At 40.8% G+C, this 23,707-nt stretch overlaps 1 protein-coding gene and 1 long non-coding RNA gene across 2 annotated transcripts in view; one reads left to right on the top strand and one right to left on the bottom strand.

The window, feature by feature from the left end:
• The first annotated feature begins 590 nt into the window (after window positions 1-590).
• Window positions 591-22,321, top strand: LOC135579587 (uncharacterized). Its single transcript, XR_010472993.1, has 4 exons — window positions 591-1,184; window positions 5,825-5,964; window positions 20,890-20,994; window positions 22,142-22,321. It is a non-coding gene; the product is annotated as an uncharacterized LOC135579587 (long non-coding RNA).
• Window positions 5,592-23,707, bottom strand: part of SPTBN5 (spectrin beta, non-erythrocytic 5) — a 105,552-nt gene continuing 87,436 nt past the window's right edge. The window contains exons 55-70 of the mRNA XM_065064558.1: window positions 22,133-22,345; window positions 21,563-21,759; window positions 20,767-20,971; window positions 19,842-20,036; window positions 18,571-18,726; window positions 17,839-18,056; window positions 16,155-16,344; window positions 14,997-15,173; window positions 14,018-14,122; window positions 12,355-12,975; window positions 9,641-9,712; window positions 8,069-8,155; window positions 7,575-7,666; window positions 7,277-7,362; window positions 6,666-6,801; window positions 5,592-5,933 (exon numbers count right to left, since the gene is read on the bottom strand). Coding sequence (XP_064920630.1) covers window positions 5,759-5,933; window positions 6,666-6,801; window positions 7,277-7,362; window positions 7,575-7,666; window positions 8,069-8,155; window positions 9,641-9,712; window positions 12,355-12,975; window positions 14,018-14,122; window positions 14,997-15,173; window positions 16,155-16,344; window positions 17,839-18,056; window positions 18,571-18,726; window positions 19,842-20,036; window positions 20,767-20,971; window positions 21,563-21,759; window positions 22,133-22,345 — 2,925 coding nt within the window. The 3' untranslated portion in view covers window positions 5,592-5,758. The remainder of the gene's footprint in view (window positions 5,934-6,665; window positions 6,802-7,276; window positions 7,363-7,574; window positions 7,667-8,068; window positions 8,156-9,640; window positions 9,713-12,354; window positions 12,976-14,017; window positions 14,123-14,996; window positions 15,174-16,154; window positions 16,345-17,838; window positions 18,057-18,570; window positions 18,727-19,841; window positions 20,037-20,766; window positions 20,972-21,562; window positions 21,760-22,132; window positions 22,346-23,707) is intronic.

The following is a 23,707-nucleotide window of genomic DNA, read 5'->3' as shown; positions in this document are numbered from 1 at the left end:
GACCAGCTGGATCGTTGGGCTGAGGCCAATTGTATGAGGTTCAACAAGGCCAAGTGCTGGGTCCTGCACTTGGGTCGCAACAACCCCAGGCAGCGCTACAGGCCCAGGGAAGAGTGGCTGGAAAGCTGCCTGGTGGAAAAGGATCTGGGGGTGTTGATTGACAGCCGGCTGGATATGAGCCAGCAGGGTGCCCAGGTGGCCAAAAAAGCCAAAGGCATCCTGGCTTGTATCAGAAATAATGTGGCCAGCAGGACTAGGAAAGTGATTGTGCCACTGTAGAGGACACATCTTGAAGGCTATGAGGGGTACCAGGGGAGAGGGGAAATAGGCAGGAGTCCTCCCTGTCAAAAATGGCACACAGCTTCCTGCTATAGTCCTGCTGAGGAAGAGTATCATCCTATGTGACCAGGTCTCTTAATGCTAATGCAAATATATCCTATTCAAGCAGCAAGATACCTTGGGTAAGGATTTTTATCTTTCTGCTTCAATCATTCATAACTCATTAATTGATACAAGCACTACAGGTAACATAAAACTGTGCCTGCATGTAATGATAAACTACCAACCTGTGTGTGTTGCAGTGTGACAAATACAGGCAGAATCTTAAAGGGACCATGGGCATATGGGAACAGCAGTTTTAATAACGGTAATGACATTGTTAGCAGAAAACATAATCCACATTCATGGGATATAAACCAGGTCCTGAAGGTAAAAGAGTTATTTGCAGGAGGGTGAAGGGAAGAATTAAGTGTTGAAGCATAGAGCACAATCAGGTTATGACTGGAAAGGCAAACTGATCTCAGTGCCTGAGATAAAAATACATGACATTGCTCCAGCTTGCTCCTAGCCGATTGCTGGCAACCAGCACTGTGGGAAGATACATGGTCAAAATAAGTCTGGTAATTTAATCTTTGAGCACATTATCCCCTTCTTGCTGACGTGTCTGTGTACAGCACAGTGTGTATCTCATCTCAGCATCTTTGGGGTTTCTGCTGGGGAAGCTTCTCTGGGATAACAATGTTGAAATGTCTCCCATGCACCCCAGCTGAAGAGACGCGCTTCCGACTGTTACTGCTGGCACTTATTAGAGTCTTATTGAGCAACAGCAGCTCATGTCTTGCGAGAAACAATTGCTTGATCCGCCTCCTCAGTGCATTTCACAGTGCCAGCATTTAAGGGTGCAGGTAAGGACACAGGACTTGAACTGAAGGTATATGGGGGTGAGGAAACGAGCTGTGTGGAGGTGGGTGGAGTTCTTGCTTGGGATCATATGGCACATAAGGCTTCTGCTTCGGGAATCCAGGCTTGGTAACAGCACAAGGACTGGGCAATCCAGCTGGTGACATCATCAAGCCACCACATCTCTCCTGTTAGGAAAATCATTGAGACCTGCACTACTATATGAAACATTATAAGGCATTTCCCATATAATTACTAGTGAGCCCCAGCTTACTTGTGGGTGTGGATGCCTGGAAAACCAAACCCTGCTCATGCTTCAATTAACACTTGCAATAATGCAATAAATGATTACGTATAATAATGACGTTTCTATCTCATGAGCTACTTTTTTTTAAAGCTCCGAACCATCCCCCAGCTGCATTCCTCTAGCAAATGGCAAAAGATGTGTTTATCTCTTTATTTGCCCATTATAGTGGTAAATGCAACCACTTTGAAACAATTGCAGAAATTACCTTTGAAAGTTGACTATTTATAGCTTAGCAAACATAATTTTGCAAATGGGACTTTTTCCTAGTGATGTCACATTTTCTGACCACAAAAATTACAGCCCAGCCAGATCTGACGATCATTTCCATTATTTCTTTTTATTGTTGAAAATTATTTACCGTGGAATAGCGTAAAGTGTGAGAATACATTGACAGGTGCAGAAAGACAAGCTTACACTCACTCATTTAATCCCATGGCATTTTGCATTTCAAATGTATTAATTGGTTTTGAAAGACTGAATTCTTCCCTATAAGAATCTGGCAAACCCTGAAAAGTTAATTTTATTAGGCAAAAACTGCTCTCTTATTTGCCTTCTTCCCAGGAATGACACTCACGTGGCTGCCAAGGGATTTTTTTTGTGAGATCATAGGGTGAGGTTACTGCTTACATTAGATAGCTGTGACTTTGCAGAGTGCCATTTAGGACACTACAAAAAAATCTGTTACCCAGAAGCTGCCATAACCACACATCCGATTCAATGCGTCCTTTATGTCAGCACCTCAAGGCAAAAACAGAGTGTGAAAACATCATAAGATGAGACAAAGCATTAAGTGCATTTATCTTTCATCTCTGGAGACTGGGGATCAGATTGCAGTTATTCTTAGTCTGATCTCATGTAAGACCACAGTAATGCAATTTGGCGTGACTGACAATCCCTGGGAATGAGGTACAGACCTGACGGCATCTAATTCCTCTCATTTGTCAGTATCAAGCTCAAACAATTTAAAGGCAGACAGAAGTCTTCCACAGGCCTGCTGCTCTGGCCACCTGGATTGTTACGGTTGCATTTCTGGAAACGGTGACAAATCTTTTCTGCAAATTGTTTCCATTGCGATGAGATGATTATTCCTCTCCCTCAGTGTACACTTTTGACTTAATCTTGTTTCCAGTGCAACAAAGTGTTGTGAAAGGAATGAGGCCATTTTATCCAGAAAAATACCTGCAGGTCATGTTCTTATTTCACAGTAAAAAACTTTTTAAAGCCTTTTTTCTTTGTTGTTTGTTTGTTTGTTTGTTTGTTTGTTTGTTTTTTAATTTCTCCACCATTCTGTCAGGCTCTGTAACTTCTTTAACTGACATCAGTGAACCAGTGTGAGGCCTTTACACTCTGGTCCTCAGTCTTAGCCACTTCGAAGGAACAAGTAACACAGCATAGCCATTGGGATGGTGAGTTTGGAACATGAGGAGCTCTTCACACAAGTACACACATGTGCAGTCACGTGTGTGGATGTGCACATCTGTCCATCAAGAAGGTTCTGCCTAGTCCTCTGTACAAAAAGATTCAGTTCAACATAGCTAATCCAGCAGTTTCACAGCATTATTTCCCAAGTTTTCATTCTCATTTGTTCCAATTCTCTGCTCTGTCTGCCACTAGGGAGAAAAATGAAGGAGAAAAACCTAATGATGGACAATATGGAAAAGGCTGCAGTATTCCATACGTTCTCCTGATTCCTTTTTTTTTTTTTTTTTTTCTTTCTCAGTACTCACAGGTAGTACTCACCCTAGTCCCTAGTCCCAGGCCTCTATGTGTACCAGCGTGGTTAGGGGAGGACTTGGGAGATCCAACATTTGGGAAGCAGCAGATCAGGATCTACTTAGAGAACCTAGATGTTCAGTAAAGTGCTGCAATAGCCAGCTGCATGACTCAGGCAGCTGCTCTATTACCTATGAAGCATTATGGTGTCTGGAGGTCTCTCAGGATGGGGTAGTCCAATGCGAAGGCAAGAAAGGATCTGGTAAACTATGTACGAGGCCACTCAGCCTCACACAGCCACTGGTGAGGTCATGCCGTGAGTCCTCTTGGGCTTCACTCCAATCACAATGAAGGACAAGGCAGAAATCAGGAACACTCAGCACAGATTTAGTTAGGGGACATCAGGCTTGGACCATGTGATTGGCCTTCATGGTGAAATGACAGGGTATGCGGTCATGTGGAGAAAAGTAGATGTAACATACTTCAGCTTTAGTAAGGCTTGTCCTTTGTCTCTAAGAGCATTCTCATTTAGACATTGTGGAAATCTTCCTGGATAAACACAGTTAGATGGCTTGAACACTGGCTGAGCTGCCTTCTACAATGGCAAGAAGTTGATTAGTGACGAATGGAGTATCCTGGGGTAAATAACTGTGACTAATATTGTTCTATGACTTAATCAGTGAGCTGTACAGTGAGATCACATCCTCAGTACATTTGGGGACAATACTGAAAAATCAGGGAGTGGCTGACATGACAAATGGCATATCTTCAACCCAGAAGGTCTTTGAGAAAACCAACAGAAATCTCATGATATTGAACAAGAAAATGTGCAAAGCTCAGCACCAGGTACAGAATATGCCCCTGAGTCAGCACAGACTGAGCAGCAGCTGCCCAAGTAGCAGCTCTGCTGAAAACATTTTGCAGGCACAGGGGATATTACAGCCGGTATGATTAGGCACTGCAAATTGCATAATGGGCTATGTCAGAGGTGTAACCCCCTTTAGTCAGGAGTGAGGAGGACAGACATGTAATATAGCGAGCAGTCTGGAAATGCACAGGTCAAGGGGGAAGCAGAGAGACTGAAGTGGGTGTGATGAAAGACTACTGAGATGATCCGGGGTTTGAGGGTACACAGCCTATGACAGGACACTGGTGGAGTTGCACTTGCTTAATCTGGAAAAAGAGAAGCACCTTCAACTGTTGAAGCCCAGGTACAAAGTTGATGAGTCCATGCTCTTTTTGACAACCATATATGACCTAGCAGGGGACAACAGGCACAAGTCCTGCCTTGGAAGATTCATACAAAACTTTAGGACAAAAATTCACCCAGAGTAGAGTTGCACTACACAGTCACCCAGAGAGACTGTGGATTTGCCATCCCCAGGGTTTTTTAAGGCTTGTCTAGACAAAGCTGTACCTGATCTGGTGTTGATGATTCTTTGGCTTTGAGTAAGACACTGAATTACAGACTTCCAGAGGTTCCATCCCACCAACACTTCCGTGTTTAGCCCAAGGAGAAGTAACTTTTCAAAGCATTGTGTTATACTACTTGCTAAAAAGAACAGATTTCTACTGATGGAGTTACCTATCTGTATGGCACTGCTACTGCTGCATCATTCTGGGGCTTTGCTGCATGCACCTTGAGATAAAGATGAGGTAATTTGTGTGCACTTTACACCCTGTTCAGCTATAGGAATTTAAGAAGAGTGAAAACAACTAATAGTTTAATGATAACAAGATGAGACTTCATGCAGATAATGTACTATTGGACATGTTTAATTTCTTTATCCAAGTTTTCCCAAAAGACTACCTTATGTAAATCCTACTCAAACCAGCTTCCCAATAGGCTGGTTAATGTTAATCAACCTAGTTTTTAGTCTTTCTGAGAGCAGTGGCCTGGGGACTAGATTTCCTGCTTTGCTATCCAGCTTTTCCTCCCATTTCACACTGAAAAACTGATTGTTCATGCATTATTTTAGTTTCAGATATCATTAAAAATCTGTAACTCTGCATGGCTTTTTTCCTGGTAACCTTATCTAGAAAGAATTGGCAAAGAGCTGGGGAATTGCTGGTTAATGTGTTGTAAAAATGAAAGACTGTGGAGACTACAAAACAGTGCAAGAGTTACATAACAAATGTTTCTTTTGAGACTTCTGCTTCTGTGGTGTACAGACTGCCCAGCCCTCTTAAATCTTATCCATTGATATCAGCAAACCTACTTGCAGGTGGCTGCTCTTCACTGACTCTGCTTGGTGTTCCCCATTTCTGTCTTGCAGAGTCACTTCATTTGAGCTCTCTGGTTTACAGGTCCCTCTGCTCTTCCATTAGTTACCTTGGAGTAGATCCCACTTAGGTGACATGGTGAATGACAGAGTCATTGTACACACAAAAGTATAACAGATGCAGTCCTGTTTAATTATTTTTAATGGCTTTACTAGATTTAATACATAATTAAAATAAATTCCAAGGGTGGTGATTAACTTAAAACATATCAATAAATTTCCAGAGGGCTGGGTTAAGATACAATGGTGAAGGGTCTGATATTCATTCAGGCAAATGTTATTTTTCTCTTCCTGCTTCTAGTAGAGATGGCAGCAGTTTTGTTTTATTACCACTTTGTTCTAGGCTGAGGGTGGTGATGGAGGCTCGTGCCGCTGCAGCTCCATCTTCCTTAAAATCCCTGGAAAATTCTGCAGACTCTCTCTCCGGTTTGATTTTGAAGGAAGGTGTTCTCCTGTCAGTGACATGCATCACCAGAAAATCAGGTACAGTCTAGAGGAGTTAAAGTCACTGTGCATATGTAAGAACTTGTTAGACATCTATCTCAGCAGCAAAAATCCACCACGCAGAGGGATTAGGAATTCACATCATAATCTGTAAAATTTTTGAGACTCCAAATGCAACAGGAATTGATTTACACTACAGGTGTGTTTCATATGCCTGTGTCTGGATTCTCAAAACTGCCTTTGAGGAAAGTTGGAGTTCTTTGAACTATCTGACTAGTGCAACTTTGGACAATTGGCTTGGCTCCCTTGAATTAGGAGACTGGGTTCATTTCAGACTCTGCTAGAGAGACTGTGCAGAGGAAAATCCAAGGCACCTATTGTAGACTCCTGATTCCCTCATCTGTTGGAACAAGTCTCTCTCCATTGAGCATATAGATAAACCAGTCTTTAGATCAGATACTTTTTTCAGTAACTTTGGTGCCAAAAACAGGTGATACAAGAATTTCTCTGGATGTCCCAATTTTAAGTCATCAACCACAGACAGGATATGGCTGACTATAGTGAGTCCCATTTTTACAAACTGGCTGTGGCACATCACAAACAACGTAAGTGTATTTTACTGGATTAATGACAGAAGAGCGCAACTTTTTGACCTCTGAGCAATCTCCCTTTGCAGGTAAGTGCTACCTAGGCAGAAACAGAAGTGACATCAGTTTAGCCTTATGGCACAGAGTGCCTACCTCAGGAGTGAGCCCTTGCTGGTGAGTCTTTCAGCAGAGTCTCTGTCCGGAAAGTCCCACCGTTTTGTCTGGGAGGTCTCTGTGTTTGGAGTGATAGGCGGCAGCATCACTGTGGAATGTGGTCTGTTACTGTGTCCTGCAGAGTCAATGAAGACAAATAAAAGCCTTCTGAAGTAGTGTTAGAGGCAGAGTTTGCCTTTTCTGGGTCAGTAACAATTTTCTTTGAACATCGTTGTTATAATTGTGCTCTGGTTTCCTTTCCAGTAAGCTATTGTCTGGTGAGGTGTCCAGAAAGAGATCTAGATTCAGAACAAAAGCTGTTGCTCAAGATCTAAAGCAACTCCTTAATAAAAGGATTAATACATCCCTGGGGCAAGGCCCCTCCCTGGGAATAACCTGATGCTGGCTGCAGTACAATTGTAAGGCTGCTTTGAAAGTCACCCAGGTCATTACGTCGCAAGGTGGCAGGTGACTTGTGAACTGCTGTTTGACAGAGGCCAAAAGGACAGCTCAAAATGCCCCAGACTAAGGAGACTTTCTCAGTCTCTTTTCTTTCTCTCACCACCACCTGCTAAAAACACAGTTCATTCTTGAAGGAACTGAGAATGTACCTGTGTTGTTCTGTAGTGCCTGCAGCCAGTCCTCCATCAGTGTCTGAGAAGGTGCTGCAAAGAAATACTCTGCCCCATCTCTCAGCCTGAAAATAAGGATAGGAGTAGGTGAATTCTAGTTAGCCTCACCTTATACCTGCTCTCCTTATGAGCAGGGCAAGTACTGTCAGACATTTCAGTTATGCCTAACAACATACAGTTACGTTGCCTTACATACAGTTTTAGGTGACTGTAGGCAAATATAACCATACAGGTAGATGTGGAGGTTTTTATTAATGCACTTCTCCACAAGACTTACCTCAACATGAAGGCGTTCTCTTTCCTGCTGTAATTTACCAGCCTCTCACATTTGGCACCAGGAATGCTGAGGGACAGGAGCGTGAATATGTTCTGAAGAGAGATGAAATTATAACAAAATGTCTTTTGCGTCTTTTCTGCTAGTATTTAATTCCATACCAACCTGCAGACTACACAACCATACTATCTTTTTCTGCTTTATAATGAAGATCACTGAACAGGAAGAACCACAGAGGAACAATGGACTCTTACATTGTGTCTTGAAAGCAATTCTTCAGTAATATACTTCTTTTAAGGAATATATTAGAAAATTTCTGAAAGCTTATTATTCTGTCTTATAGCTGGTGTCAGTTGAACAATTATTGAATTTTCACTGACCTTTGAAAGATAAATGATTACCCCAGCCACAAAGCCAAGCAAATCTTACTCTATTTTTTAATGCATTTTTAGGTAGGCAAACACAGAGATAATAGAAACATTCAAAAAGCAAATTACCTTCGATGCTTCTTTTTCATCGTTATAGAAATCAAGCTTTAATCCATCAAGTTTTACGTAGAAGGATTTCCAAGACCTTGAGGCTGGCTACATGAATAGAAATGGCAATGAAATCCCATTATTAGCTATATATTTTATTGAAACAGTGAAATGTTTCATGTGCAACTTCCACAGGAAGCCAGGAGCTGCCCAGATTATGATCACAGAAGCTCTCTTAGTCATGAGGATCTCTTGGAAAAAACAGAACCTGCTCTTGTTGGTGTGGGTGATTCAGGAAGGGTCTCACTGTGAGTCGTGACTGAACAAATGATGTAACATTGTGCAAGCAAGCTCCACACTGTGTTGCGGTCAGCAACATTTTGGAGAGAAGGTGGGTAATCCAATTTACATCTATTTTTGGCCACTAAAAGCTCCACTTTTTTTCCCAGCTGGAATGCTGGCCTTGCTTGCTGGTCACAGTCTACTTTTGTTAAGTGCACGATTCAGTCTAATGTGGCTGCTGAATTCTTCTCCATTTCCTAAACAAATCCTACTGAACACTGTGCAAAAGCAGCTGCTATTTCCTAGCCCAACTATGTACCAGAGAAAGGTTAGCCTGGTGCCATGAGACCCTTCTGGATGAAGGATCCTATTAATTGTGTTTCTTCTTACTTTGTTATGCCAGTGAATCAAGTTGATAATTTCATCATTCAGAGGAAAGGAAGGAAAAAGACCTGAGGAAGGTAAGTCACAGTTTTTCTTGTTTGGTAAGATGAAAGTCTGGTATCACAGAAGACCCAATTTAGTGTAGCCAGAAGAGAGGAAAAACTAAATCTCTCTTTCAGAAGATGGGGTCCATACCAGATACAAATTTTTTTTAGACATCTTTCAAGTTAAAAGTTTCAGAGGAATTATTTTATGGGACAAACAATCCAAGACAACTTGTTTACATGCAATACCTCAGCAGACACTCAGATGTCTACAGGTTAGTGGTGAATATTATAAAATTTCCTGCCCTGTTATGATCATTAGCCTACTGACCTGAAACGATAATCTTTCCCGGGATGAGAATTTAGATTTCAGTTTCATTCAGTCCTGGATTAAACAAACCACTTCTTCAAAGATAAACTTTAATTCTCTTCTAGAACAGTTAGAAATTATAAGAATTGGGAGCATGGGAGTGGGGACTTCCTCTGCCCACAAAACATCACATGCTGATACAAACTTGTATTTTTAATTTTTTTTTTTAAGATTTTTTTTCCCCATTTCAGCTGATGTATTTATAATTAGGGGAACATAATTAACATGTTCATACAGCCTAGCTCTGGTCCATAAATCCACTAAACATAGACATACCCTGTTTTGCATGATTCCCATGACAGGCAAAAATTCCATTGTCTGTTTCTCTTAAGGACTTGATGAGATACTGCCCAAGCCAGCAGACACATCTTCATGCATTTTAACGGTAACTGAATTAAACCCACAGTCCTGAGCTTCTCTTCAGCAAGAGTTAATTCTGAAGAAGTCAGACCAGATCTGGACTATAACTAAAGGAAAGATGAACTAACCCAGAGAGATGGCATTTGTTTCTACCTGTTGTCTTCCTGGGAGGAGCTGGTCTCTCTTTTCTAGGAATCCCTCCATGTGCTGGAGACTTGCAGAAACCTGAGATACACAAGAACATTGCTGTTAAACTTTAAAATGGCCCTTAAACATACGTTATAATTTCCGAAGCTCTTTCTAGATACATTCCACACAAAGAAACTGGTCTCTACTGTCCCTAGCCTTTACATTCACAGCACAGCTAAAAGTCTTCTCAATGCTGCAGTCGCATCTCTGACATACTACTTAAATGAAGAGAATTCAAATTCAAACACAAAAAGAAAGCCTACAGAGGGTGGATGCAAGGATGGGTAGCCTGGGAGGAATACAGAGAAATTGTCTGAGGAGCCAGGGAACAGGTAAGGAAAGCTAGAGCCCTGATAGACTTAAATCAGGGACATCAAGGGCAACAAGAAAGTTTCTATAGGTACATTGGTGATAAAAGGAAGACTAAGGAAAATGTGTGCTCTCTCCCGAACGAAATGAGAGAAGTGGTTACCCAGGATATGGAGGATGCTGAGGTACTCAATGACTTTTTTGCCTCTGTGTTCACCGGCAAGTGCTCCAGCCACATCGCCCAAGTCACAGAAAGCAAAGGCACAGACTGGGAGAATGAAGAGCCACCCACTGTACCAGAACAGCAGGTTTGAGACCATCTAAGGAACCTGAAGGGGCACAAGTCCATGGGACCTGATAAGATGCGTCTGTGGGTCCTGAGGAAACTGGCAGATGAAGTTGCTAAGCCACTATCCATCATATTTGAGAAGTTATGGCGGCTTGGTGAAGTTCCCACTGACTGGAAAAGGGGTAACATATACCCCAGTTTCCAAAAGGAAAAAAAGGGGACTACAGGCCTGTCAGCCTCTCCTCTGTGCCCAGCAAGCTCATGGAGCAAATCCTCTTAGAAACTACGCTAAGGTATATGGAAAATAAGGAAGTTATTTGTGACAGCCATCATGGCTTCTCTATGGGAAAATCATGCCTGACAGATCTGGTGGCCTTCTATGATGGTGTTACAGTGTTGGTGGATAAGGGAAGAGCAACTGATACCATCTACCTGGACTTATGCAAAGCATTTGACACTATCCTGCATGACATCCATGTTTCTAAATTGAAGACACATGGTTTGATGCATGGACCACTCTGTGGATAAGGAATTGTTGGCTGGATGGTCATACTCAAAGAGTTGTGGTCAACAGCTTGATGTCCAGGTGGAGACCGCTGACGAGTGGTGTTCCTCAGGGCTCGGTATTGGGACTGGCACTGTTTAATGTCTTTGTCAGTGTCAAGGACAGTGGGATTGAGCGCACCCTCAGCAATTTTGCCCTGCACAAGGGTCAGGACAATCCCAAGCCCAAATATAGGCTGGGCAGAGAATGGATTGAGACCAGCCCTGAGGAGGATGGCTTTGGGGTGTTGGTTGATGAGAAGCTCAACATGACCTGGCAATGTGCACTTGCAGCTCAGAAAGCTAACCTGGGCTGCATGAAAAGAAGCATGACTAGCAGGTTGAGGGAGCTGATTCTCTCCCTCTGCTTGGCTTTGGTGAGACACTACCTAGACTACTGTGTTCAGCTCTGGGGCCCCCAACACAAGAAGAACATGGACTTGTTGGAATGAGTCCAGAGAGGGACTACGAAGATGATCTGAGGGCTGGAACACCTCTCCTGTGAATACAAGCCAAGAGAGTTGGGGTTGTTCAGCCTGGAGGAGAAGTGGCTCCAGAGAGACCTTATAGGAGCCTTCCAGTACCTAAAGGGGACCTACAAGAAAGCTAGAGAAGGACTTTTTACAAGGTTATGGAGTGAATAGGACAAGGGGTAATGGCTTTAAACTGAAAGGGGGTACATTTAGATTAGATATAAGGAAAAAATTCTTCACTATGAGGGTAGTGAGGCACTAGAACAGGTTGCCCAAAGAAGTTGTGGATGCCCCATCCCCAGAAAAATGGATTTTACTCTATAGTGGTATATTAATTAACAAACATATTTTTTATATTATTAATACAATTTACAACTTAAATTGCTAAAGTTATTCATACCACCCCTGCAATAATACTGAGTTACACCAATGTATGGTGTCGTGCTGGCACACTTGGGTATGTGACAAACACATTCCTCTCAAAGCACAAGAGGGGAAGGGAGCAATTTTTACCTGTCCATGAGTTAACAGTGCATCTCCTGCCAGAGTGAGCAAACAGGAGTTGCTGGTTCTAGTGTTACACTAGGTCAGCCCTTTGGCTAGGGTGCCACCAAGTCCTGCCTCTCTCTGACTTCTAAACTCAGTGGACACTAAGCATCATCAACTCATACAGAGGGTAGGCATAAATCAGCAGTCTTGCCTCTTTCTGAGACAGCATCTCCTGGCCCTTGTTAAGTGCCCTGCTGAGTATCCAGCAGCATGAATAACCTCTAGTTTGGGAAAGAAAAACAGAAACCAACACAGTTGTCAAGGCCTAGGCTATAAAAGTGAGCAAATTAAAAATGCTTTTAAACTATATCCAGCTGCTTAAGTCAACAATCTTTTTGGAAAGTGTATCAACTGCACATAAAATGCTCCTTGCTGTTTGGACCCATGAGTGTATCCACTGAAATGCCCACTGTATACTGCTGTTTGTGGATTTCATACAGAACTTTATTTCCTTCCTTTAACAAGCAAAGGATAGCAGTTTCACAAGGAGAAAGCCAGGAATCCCTGTGACTTACCGAAGATGTACTCTCTAATTTCTCCTGAGAGGAGTTAGACAGCAGTAAGTTTGGTGATTTATTTAGTGACTTTTGATGAGGTTCAGGTGGAGTTGCCATCAGTTTTGTCTGCTGGTTGGAGAAAGCAGAGCCCCTAGCACTTTTTTCCTGAGGTGATAAAAGGCCTGTGGCATACGATTCTGACAAACTGCTGCTGCGTTGCTGGCTTGTAGGAGTAGGAGATAAAGGAGAGCTTAAAGAACTGCGACTTTCCACAGATGTAGTGCGTGGACCCACTGTCCTTGGTGTAGGTTGAGTGATAATCTCACTGAGCCTTCTCTCAGCTCTTGTTTCTGTTTTGTTGCTGCTCAGCACTTTTGGGTCTCCTCCAGCAATGAATTGTTGAAATGTTGATGGAGACTTTTCAATGGGGGAGAAAATAGTTTCAAGTGGGGATCTCAAGGATAAGCTGGGTAAGGGCACAGATGGCAGTGGTGCTGTGCTCTTCATCTCTGTCACTTTTGGCGGTGTATTCCTTTTGTCAGATGTTTTTCTTTTCAGAGAAGGAACTCGCACAACTTTGCCTTTATCCTTCTGCTCACTCTCTTCTGTGTCCACTTGTTTAAGAAGATTCATCTCCCTCTGTAGAACACAAGTATTATTTTTTTTTAATAATCTTCATTGCGTTCATGGATACTTACCTAAGATTTTTATTTTATTTATTTATTTTTTAAAACAGGAATAATTTTTCAAATACACTCTTCTCCTGGCATTGAATTTTAAGGTCTGTGCCTCCATTGGTATTCTTAGAATTGGAACTGATTTTAATTACTATGTGCTGAGTATTATTTTGTTGCCCAAACCATGAATACTGATGTCAGTTAATGTCAAATACAGTGAATCCTGCCCTTGGTAAGTTCTCTAGAGGCTGAGTCTTTAATACCCCTGGAGAAATTATGCTTCTCTTCTATGGTACTGCTTCTTTAAGTTTGCTGTAGGAACGGTAGGTATCCAAGGGCGTTCTCATAGAAAATTTCAGAGCAGTGAACCTTCGTCCCTTCATTTAGCCAATTTGCAAATCACTGATCAAAAGGCAGACTCAGCTAAGCTAATTTTTAACCTAATGCCAAACACAGAACTATGTTTTGCTGCTTATTTCAGGAAAAAAAAATTAAAAAGCCCACTGAAACAGGATCTGGGAGGCTGACAGAATATTTTTGGTACTTAATACAATCCATTGTGGAACTGATGCCAGAAGGAAAAAGGCCTCTCTCTGCCTTGCTCTCCCCCTTTATTTTCAGCCCTTTCCAAACCTCCAGCACTGTCAGGTGGCTACAGCTCCCTGCTGGAATCCTGAATGAATCAAAATCTGTCCATCCATGTAGTGAGGGATCACCCTGTTTCTCACACAGCAAAGTGCATTACACACCCTTTTTTGCTGCTCCTGGCAGAAGAAAGTTTCCACTTCTCCCTTAGAGCTTTTGCAAGCTAGTTGGACTCTTTTGATCTACATATAGGTCTTTTTCTCAACTGCTCTGTCTGCAATATCCCAGCTTTTGTCATTCGTTTACTCTGTTTATCTCAGCACAGGAGTTCATTTTTCCATGGAGTTACTGAGCCCCAAACATTCAAGGACCCACATTATCTTGTTTCCTACGCAGCTTGTCAACCTTCTGTTTCTCACCTTAGTTTTTCTGCTGAGATGTGCAAATTTCTCTTCCTGAGCTGCAAGCATTTTCTCAAAATCATGATGTTTCTTCAGTAATTCTTCTACTTCAGACACTGAATCCTGAATGGAAAAATTATAAGATACGGAAGTCCAAAGTCAAATCCAATGGAAGAGATTATGCCTAAAATTTTCAGATTTACCTATTCTATGTAGTCAAATGATGATTCTGAATTTTTTGTAATTGAATGTCTAAACCCCTGGTAGCATGTGAAACATCTTAATTTACACTTAAAAAAAGGTCTGTAGCTCCCAGTCTGTCTGCTGTAAATGAAAAAAAGCACCCAAACAACAACTTTTTTTTTTTTTTTTCTGTGAAGCCATGTAGTACCATGGCTTCCAACTACAGCTGTTTACATACAGATTAGGTACTTGGACTCCAGCTTGTACTAGACACAGCGTTTATTCCTGCCATACAACACATGCATCTTAAACCTCTGTCTTGCTCTCTGCTTAGTTTCTGATACCTGAGTTTATGACATAGTTTTGCCATCTTATAAGCAGTCAACAATGAGAAAAAAAATCTCAAAATTATGTATGCTGGTGTTTAAATAGGAATTTGCAAGCTAGCTACCAAGCCTTCTGTGCAAACCGTTCTACTACCCAACACAAGGTGGGGAAAAACCCCTTTTCCTTTCAAAATAGGCTCTCAACATGACAGAGAAGGTTGAACCTTTTGCAAGTTATCCTATTATGTGAAAAAATGATCTGGAATTCCACCCAATTTTCTACCACCTCCTGGAAGCCACCATCTCCTGGAGCTCATCACCATGTAAAATGCAGCAACTCTCCTGGGCTCACTTCTGCAAGACGACAGAGCTCCTGCCCTTTGTAATCTCAAGGGTACATTGCTGTTTAGACTGTGATTAACTTCAGGCCCCAAGCACTCAGTGTATGCTCAGAGACAGTTTAATAGTGTTGCATGGTTGTTACTCACCCCATAGCTAGGGTCTGAAAGAAAGCTCTCCTTGGCAACCAGCCATGCTTCTGCTTGTTCTAGCTCTCTGCGGAGTAATTGAATCTCCCAGTTTTCTTCATATAACTCTTTTCTCATATCCCAACTCTCCTTTACCTTCTTCATCAGCTCTGACAGTTCTAACAATTTTTCTTCAATCTAGAAAAATGAAAATTCAATGTCAAGAGGTGAAAAATCCAATCAGACGTTCATGTGACAGTCAACTAGCATGTAATCTGCCCTCATGATCCTGAAGATGACCTCTAGATAACTTTGTGGTGTTAACATAGTTTAGAAAGGATCTCTGAGTCCTCATTTTTCTTACTTGAATTCATTTAGCCTGTATTTTGTATAGCTATATATTATAATTGTATGCATATTCCACATACTGTATGACCAATCTTCTGCTATATGCTTTTCCATGATGAAAATTTATATCCCTGCAATTTGTATTATAGAACTAGTGAGAACCAGAAGATTCAACAAATACATCCATTTATGGCAAGGCAACAGTGAAGAGCATTAAACTGTGGGAAGTTCTCTAATTCTTTCTGTAATGGAAGTACTATAATTTTGCATAAATTCTGAAGATGTTTTTGATGGTGTAATCTCTGGATCTACTGAGAGCATTAAGACAAGCTTTGAACCATTGCAAAGTCAATGGTCCATGTTAAGGTACATAGATAACAGGATCATGGAACTTTTAACATTCTTGCCCCTTTGGCTCTGTAACATTTCTGAAGAATTACACATCTTTTGGTGCACTCAGGGACATCGCTCCATCCTATAGCTGATTGTACTGTGAGGTATTTTATCCTAGGTCTTCTGCAGTTAAATGCTAAAATCTCATTTATGTGGCACAACTTTCCTGTGGAATAGCAATACCCCTCTACCCCCCACATAGCCATAGTCAGTCCAGTGACTATTCTTTTATGGTCAGCTTCAAAAATTATTTTTTAGAGAAGCAAGAACTTTAAAAATGTGTTTTCTTTTTCTACATATCACATAAAGTCTGCAGCTGTTAATAAGAGAACCTGACTGTCCTGTTCAGTTCTTCTGTTTTGAGACAAATCTCTAGCTCCTGCCTATTTAATGTCTTTGTTCACTCTTGTTTGTAAGATATTCAACTCAGCAACACACCTCCACAGACATGAAATGCCCATTCTTCATCAGGTCACCTCCTGCCCGCTGCATTTCTTCATATTTTAGCCACTGCTTCTCTATCTCACGCTTGTATTCCTCATGACGCTTGATAAGCAGTTCAGCTCCCAGGACATCATTGGCCAGTTCCTCAGATATCACTAGTGCATGCATCTCATTGGCCCAGGCCCTACAGGATAGAGTCAAAAAGGGTAAAAACAGAAGGATTCTGAGTCTATTGGATACTCAGAAATGCACACATCCTGTGGCTGTGGACGCATTTACAGACTTTTATTTGCTCACAAAAGATATGTATATACAAATACCTTGATGAAGATTCACTCATGCATCTGTGGACTTTCATAACCTAATGTGATTTCCCAGTGATACCCAGCCTGTTAGAAGGGCAGCTGCAGCATCTATACATACTGAAGCGCTGTGCATTCAAATCCCCAGAAAGAACTGTAACTGCAAAAGCCTAGGCTGTATACATTCGCAGTTTTATACATGGTGCAGGGACACAGAGAATTTCAGCAGTCCATCTAACCTTCTCAACATGCATGAAAGTACTTCATAGGCACACAGAGCGCTCATGCAAAGAAGTGTATTGATAGATACTTTTTAAGGAATATTTTCTACTCCATGAGCCTCAACAGGCATAAACCAATGCATCTTGATTTAACTGAGCTCAGGATCTACCCCTTAGCATAGTAAATCTCCAACAGTCAGTGGTAACCACTTTACTGTCTTTGTATTTCTACTCCTGTCATGGATTAACTCTTCCATTAATGACACTGAACTAAAGAGTCCATATTTCTTCTGTGAGAAATTCTGTTTAAAAACACAATTTCTATCAAAAATGTATCAATTTTGATGAAAATTACACTAAAATAATAAAATATAGTATTTTAATATCAGTCTGCCACTTTCAGCATAGCATCTTTCCGTTATTTATTTCAATTTTTACATTAGAAAATTCAGCATGTTGATTTAAAAAAAAATGAAACATGTAGCACAACATCTCTTTTTAAAAAAATAATATTTTGTAGATTCTGCATTTTGTTCTAATTCAGATTAAAAAAGGAAAAAACAAATATATAATGGAATTGCACAGCATTTGAATTCTTACAAAAAAAATACCCATAATGAGAATGGATAGAAGAGTGTGTGCCTATGGGCAATGGCATTTAATACAAGTGTACAAAACACCTTCAGCCCTTGAGGAAGTTCTAACCTATTCTAGAAGGTTATCTTTAATGTAGTTGCTTTAACTGTGAGAAAAACAGGCACTGGTGTCTATACAGGTGTACAAATTGCTCAACTGTCTAGCAGAGACTCCCCCACCTTCCTACAGAATTAGCAATATTTTCTGTTGGAATTATGAGACTACTAAATCTATCCAGAGTGACTTAACTCTCCAAGACTGTCTAGGAAATAGTCTAAAAATGTGGGTTTGTCATGCACATTGTGCTGGAGTGGAGTGGCGTGGTCACCTCTGATCTGTGGTAAATTCTGTGAAGTGCTGTTCAGAAGGTGACACATATTATTATCCAAAGAGATTTGCAAACAAGATGGGTAGCACCTGGCACAGGAGTCACATATGTGACTGGTGTCATTTAGATAATCCTATGTGGGAAAGACAAGAAATAAGGCTCACTGCCAAATTCAAAGGGCCGACACATACATGAGCTCCCTGCAGTCGTTGAAGTAGAGCTGTACTTGTTCTGCCTGGCTCAGTCTTGCTTTCCTCTCTGTAAACTTCTGGCCCAGGTTTTCCCAGCACTCATCTACATCTGTCAGTCTTTCCATGATGTTTTCCTTGACTTGAGGGTATGTGCGGCTGAGGTGCCAAGCTTCTCCCCGAATCCGTTCCAGCTCTTTCATGATGGCTCCTAGATCTCTCTGGAACAGAGACAGAATGGATTATAAGACCAACTCACTACTTGCATCTATCAAAAGCAGATTTTAAAGATGGTGCATATCTTTTCTAGCCACTGGCTGCACAGAGGCTGGAAATCTGACTCTGTCAAGACTTTTCCTCTGTTTCCTCCTGATGCCATTTAACATTCATCATCAAATGTCAAAGAAGCTTCTTTAGATGTGACACACTGATTATTTTGCTAAGCGTGGAGCTGTAGTCTCTTGTCATTCATATTACACCTTTCTAATCATAATAGATCAGAACAGATTTTAGAAGAGAAGCTCATCCTTAGATGGAAAAGCATTAATAATATAATATCACAATATTAAAAACAGGAGGAAAAGGCCCACTTCTGTGAAGCACAAAGAATATTTCAGGGTACAAGAAATTTTTTTTTGGTCTGCAAACAAGGCTTTCAAGGCAAGCATCAGTCTCTTTTTTTTTTTTTTTGCCATTGATGCTTTTCTGCCACTACTTCATGACAGATCTCCTTACCTCTACTCCCTCAAGCTGGCTGAGAAGTGTCTGTACACCTGGAAGATCATATCCATAATCTTCTATATCCACTACTGCCTCTTTCTCCTGCATCCATCCCTTTACTTCATCCACATCATGATCATACTGGTGAACATGCCGGGCTGCTGTTAGATTCTGGAATAAAGAAAAAATTTAATGGTAGTACTACACATCACATCTGCAGCACAAAAAAGGGCAACTCTAATATGTCCTAATGCAGTTCAGGCTGAACAAAAGCAGGAGTGAAACTCCCTCATAATTAAGTCACCTGAAAGTGAGGTGTTCAAGCTAACTCGATTTCCACAAGTTCTCTTTGTCAATGGAAAGAAACAGATTTCTCCAAAGAGCAATTTATCTCCATATGTAAAATGAACGATCAAGATGGAGAACATGAATTAGCTTCTAAAGGTAGCTTCCTCAGCCACAGAAAGTGCCCTAAAAATCTTGCTTGTAATACAGGCCTACCCTGCAAACAGTGAAAATAGCAGGACCTAAGAGAAAATTAGGTTTTCTGAAATGAAAGGATTAAATATGTTCTAACACTATTTTAAATTCAAACTATATACTAACAATTATCATTCATTTTATGTGGCTAGCAGATAATAGTGGGCTTTAGCTACTTCTAAGCAAAATGCATATGCAACAGTAGTGAAAAAGAAGTGTTGAGGACATCTGATATTTAATGTTCTCCTTAAAGCAAACAAAAATGTTGAGTTCTATGTGTCCTCTCTGCTTTTCCAAACACATCTGTGACTGAAGTTTTTTGAGAGGGGGTGAACTGATTTAACAGCTAACTGCTGCCAAAAAGTAGGGGTTTTGACTCTGTGTCCTCTATCACCTTCTCTCCCATACACCTTCTTTGACTTCAAGTAACTAACGCAGTAAAAAAGTCTGGAGAGTTTTCATCTTGTTTAATACGCTGAAGTAGTTCAATAGAGTCCAATAAGTGCCAGAGACAGCCTCCTGTTAGTGGCTGTAAACCATTAGATTGGTTTCGTTTTTCAAGAAACCACAACTAGCAGTGAATTAAGGAGAACAGAATTACTCTAGGCTGTTAAATATCTTTCAAGTATAAATCTTGCCAGACACAGTAGGGTAAGCAGTGGCTATAAAGGGAATAGAACAGAACACACCCGTTGCTCTTATAAACCTTGTATTTCAATGTGAGCAATGCACTGGTTTGGGAAAGGAAGGAGGACACAGGAAACTGCAGGGGATGCAATACCCCAATTGTTCATGTAATTTCCTACCTCTGTCCTCATCTGGATGGCATGACAGAGCTTCTCCCATGTCTCATTGATTTGCTTCGTTCTCTTTTGGATAATGTCCATCTTGCTGTGGAACTCCTTCTCTAGTTTAGATGCTAACTCATTTAAGGAGATAACTTTGGAATGTCCCAGAGGTTTCACCTCATTTACAAAATCTTTAAACTTTTTCTCCAGCACCTGCAGGATAAATGGTGACACAGATATAAGAATTTCTGCTTACTACTATGAGAGAGGCAGAAGGAATCACTTTCTCTGTACTGTATAACACAAAAGCTATGTATCGCAGTCTACAAGTGCAAATCACTCAATAAATCCAGATGATCTGGATTCAGAAGGTGGCATCTATATCTTGATCATTTAACATATCACAGAGAAAAATCACCTACATCCTAACTAATGGATGCTGCCCAGATCAAAAGCTAAGAAACATAGCCTGTTAGGCTGTCCACATATGCAGCAGTTGTTGAGGAGGGGACGCTATGAATTATATCTATGCACTGTGTGCCTTGGGGAGAAATTTATCCTTGAAATCAGCAGCTGGAGGTGTGAATGCTGCATCCCACTGTTTTCCACTGAAATTGTTACAAGACTATGGCCCTGGTCATATCAAAATTTTACATCCTTTCGAATTTATAATCAGGGTCAGCAGTAAAGTGTGCTGACCACACCATGTCCCAAGAAAAAGATAACTTTCTGATGCACCTACTTTTTCTGTTGGAAGGTGCTACCTCAGAGAGCCCTGTATGAGCAGACAGAAAGCAGCCCAAGTTCTTGCTGCAGAGAGAACTGTTTTGCTTAGTTTTTGTCACTGGAACATGCTTCACTATCAGCAGCTACACAAAACTTGGGAGCAAATATATTCCTGCTTTGCCACACAATACATACAATACCTTTTATTTTATTTTACCTCAACATCATCTAAGTCCTGCCCATAGTCGTCAGACTCTGCCACAGACTGTTTACTGGAAAGCCATGCATCCACCAGCTGGAATTCTCTTTCAAACTGATAGAGCTGGAACTGTTCTTGCAGGTGTTTTCTCCGGGTCTCAGCCTTCTGTAGCAGAGACTGATAGTCTGCTAGGATCCCCTGGAGTTTTGAAAGTATGGCTGGACTGCAAAGAACAAGAATCAGAAGGTATGTCTTTGTTTTACTGTTCTTTTTGATCATTGTCTTTTTTGACAGGTTGAATTTTCAACACCTTCAAAATACAGAAGAAACCAGATAACATCACCGAGTGAGTTATGCAAAGCTGTTAAAACTAGTTAGTTCAGTAAATTAAAGTATCTTACATGGATTTTTTTTTTTTTTTCACTTCCTCCTCCCTAGATATAAAAGTAACTGGCAATGAAAAACAGTGAACCATAAAGAATGCCTGTTGCCTTTCCCAAGCACAATGTTTTTTGAACCTTTATGGTAAATAAGAACTACATGACGTGCCTGCAAATAGACAATGGACAAAGAAGCTGATTTGCACTAACTGGCCTGTCCTTAAAAAACAACAGTCATTTAAACATTAAAACAATCATCAAGCTTTTGGGGGGCTCAGTGTGCGTGATGGTGGTTAAAGGAAAGATTGATGTCCCCTGAAGTTGTATTTCTGAACAAGCCCTCAAACAGCTACTGAAGGTTGAACTCTTCTGTGTTTGCCTTCTCTGCGCATTTCTGTTAGACCTGGAGCAGAAGCCTGTTTTCACTTTCCTACCTCTCTGGGCTGCCTTTGTTTATTAAGCTGGCACCTGTCTCCTGTACTTTCTCAATCCGGGGCCTGAAACCATCCATGTCCAGCTTGGTAGCTTCAAGTTTACGAAGTAAAACTTGTGTGGATTCTTCATTCTTCCCATAATCAGAGGTCTCCAGAATGAAGCTCCTCTCTGCCAGCCATGCCTCCACCTCCAGTAGCTGTATAAAATACAGGGACAAGCCTGAACACAGCTGTGTTTAGGTCAAGACAAAAAAAAAACCCTGGAAAGCAGTGGTGGCCAAAGAGACACATTACTGAAAACGGAAAGCAGCTTAGGTGTCTTCCTGTAAGGCAATCTAGCAGATACTATTCAAAAAAATACATACCCAGAACCCAGTAATTAAGGTTACATGTTTATCCCTCACTGCAGTTACAGTTATTTCTCCACTGTATCCATATTTACCAGACAGGAAAAATCAGGACAGTATGAATTCTGCTCGTATCTCAGCAATTGCATCCATTCAACAATATAGGTATCAGTTCTTTTAAGCAAAGGAAGACTAAAATAAATCTATTGTCAACCATCTTTACCTCATTTAGGAACAGATGGGCCTCGTATGACTGCATGAGCCGCTGTCTCCTGTCTTGAGCCTCTGCTTTCAATGTTTCTACAGAAGTCTCCAGTTTCTTCATATGCTCCGTAATCTTGCGAGAGGCTGAGTGGCCTCCCCGTACCAGTTTCTGCCCTGTACTCAGCACTGCCTTGGTTAAAGCATCCCGACTGCTTATCTCATTCTCCAAATTCTGGAAAGAGTAAAAAGTAAAATGGCAGACCAAAAATAAAAGCTATGGAGATTTTTATACCAAATAATGTAGTAATGTAATTCAATTATAAATCTGTTTTTTATACATCAAGATGGGTCAGAGGTGCAATGCTTGAAATGGATGCTTGAAATGGAGTGGTGGAGTTTTTTTGGGTAAAGGAGTGATTATAGAAATAAAATACAGCCATGAATTTTGGACTTTGGTGTGTATTCACCTCAGAGTGTGGAAGAAAAAGGCTCTAACCACAAACCTTTTATCTGTAAATTCCACTGAAATATACCCACTTCCACCCCTTTACATGGTGTTTCTTGAATTAAAATGTGTCTAGGGAAGGGAAATCAATTCAGCAGCTCATCACAATTTATCACTTGCCAGTATATTTGTTGAAGATGCAGCTTTGCATAACAGCCACTGCGAACACTGTGGGTACACATACTACCAGGCAGCCATGAGGACAAGGAGGGAAGAAAACTACCTGAACCAGTTCTCAGAGACTTTACTTGAAATTAATTTTTGCAGATCGGTAGAGTTTTAAACAATATACATACCTCCATATACTCCCTCATATGATATTTGCCTGGGTGGGCAAGGACCATGCCATCAATTTGTCTGTGGACAGATGTGCATTCCCTGGCTAACTACACCTGAGCATAAACGCCACCATTTTACAACTGTTCTGTTTCTTTGTACAGCTATGACACAGACAGACTGCAATGCTGTGTTAATGTAGAAGACATGCCATCTCTGGGAAGAGGAACTGCTTTTTCAACTTAATTATCAGACTTGGCTGGAAAAGAGCTCTGATTCTAATCTTGCGTTTAACTACCCTCTATTAATTTCAAGACAGCCACTATGTTGTTGAAAAGTGACACCATATCTGACCCCAGCAGAATGAAATCCAGTGGCAAAGATTATGAAGCATCTTGTACTATATATTAATAATAAGCTAGGAGCATGACAAACAACTTTGCAGTTGAACCTTTAAGAACATGTATTCGCAATACTTCGTTTATAACAACAAGAATAAAAGAAAAATAATCGGGGGAGAGGGCAGTGAGGGGAAACTCTGTTCCAAGCCAAGCAGCTGTGTGTATATATATTATATTTGTGAGTAAATGCAGTTTTGAAGATAATTTTTAAAATTATTATTATTATAATATATATATATATATATATATATATTTTTTTTTTTTTTTTACAGTGATACATATAATGCATAATCTCTTTTGTGGTAATGAACCAAGGACTGAATTTTGCAAATCCAGCTCATTAAGATAAACAATAAAGGGTGGAACTATTAGTATATTAAATTCTTGACGGTTATGGTACCTCTGACATTTG

This window comes from Columba livia, chromosome 5 (genome assembly GCF_036013475.1).
Source record: "Columba livia isolate bColLiv1 breed racing homer chromosome 5, bColLiv1.pat.W.v2, whole genome shotgun sequence".
Taxonomy (NCBI): Eukaryota; Metazoa; Chordata; class Aves; order Columbiformes; family Columbidae; genus Columba; species Columba livia.
The sequence above is the reverse complement of the archived record's forward strand: the minus strand, read 5'-3'. Positions and strand labels throughout refer to the sequence as shown.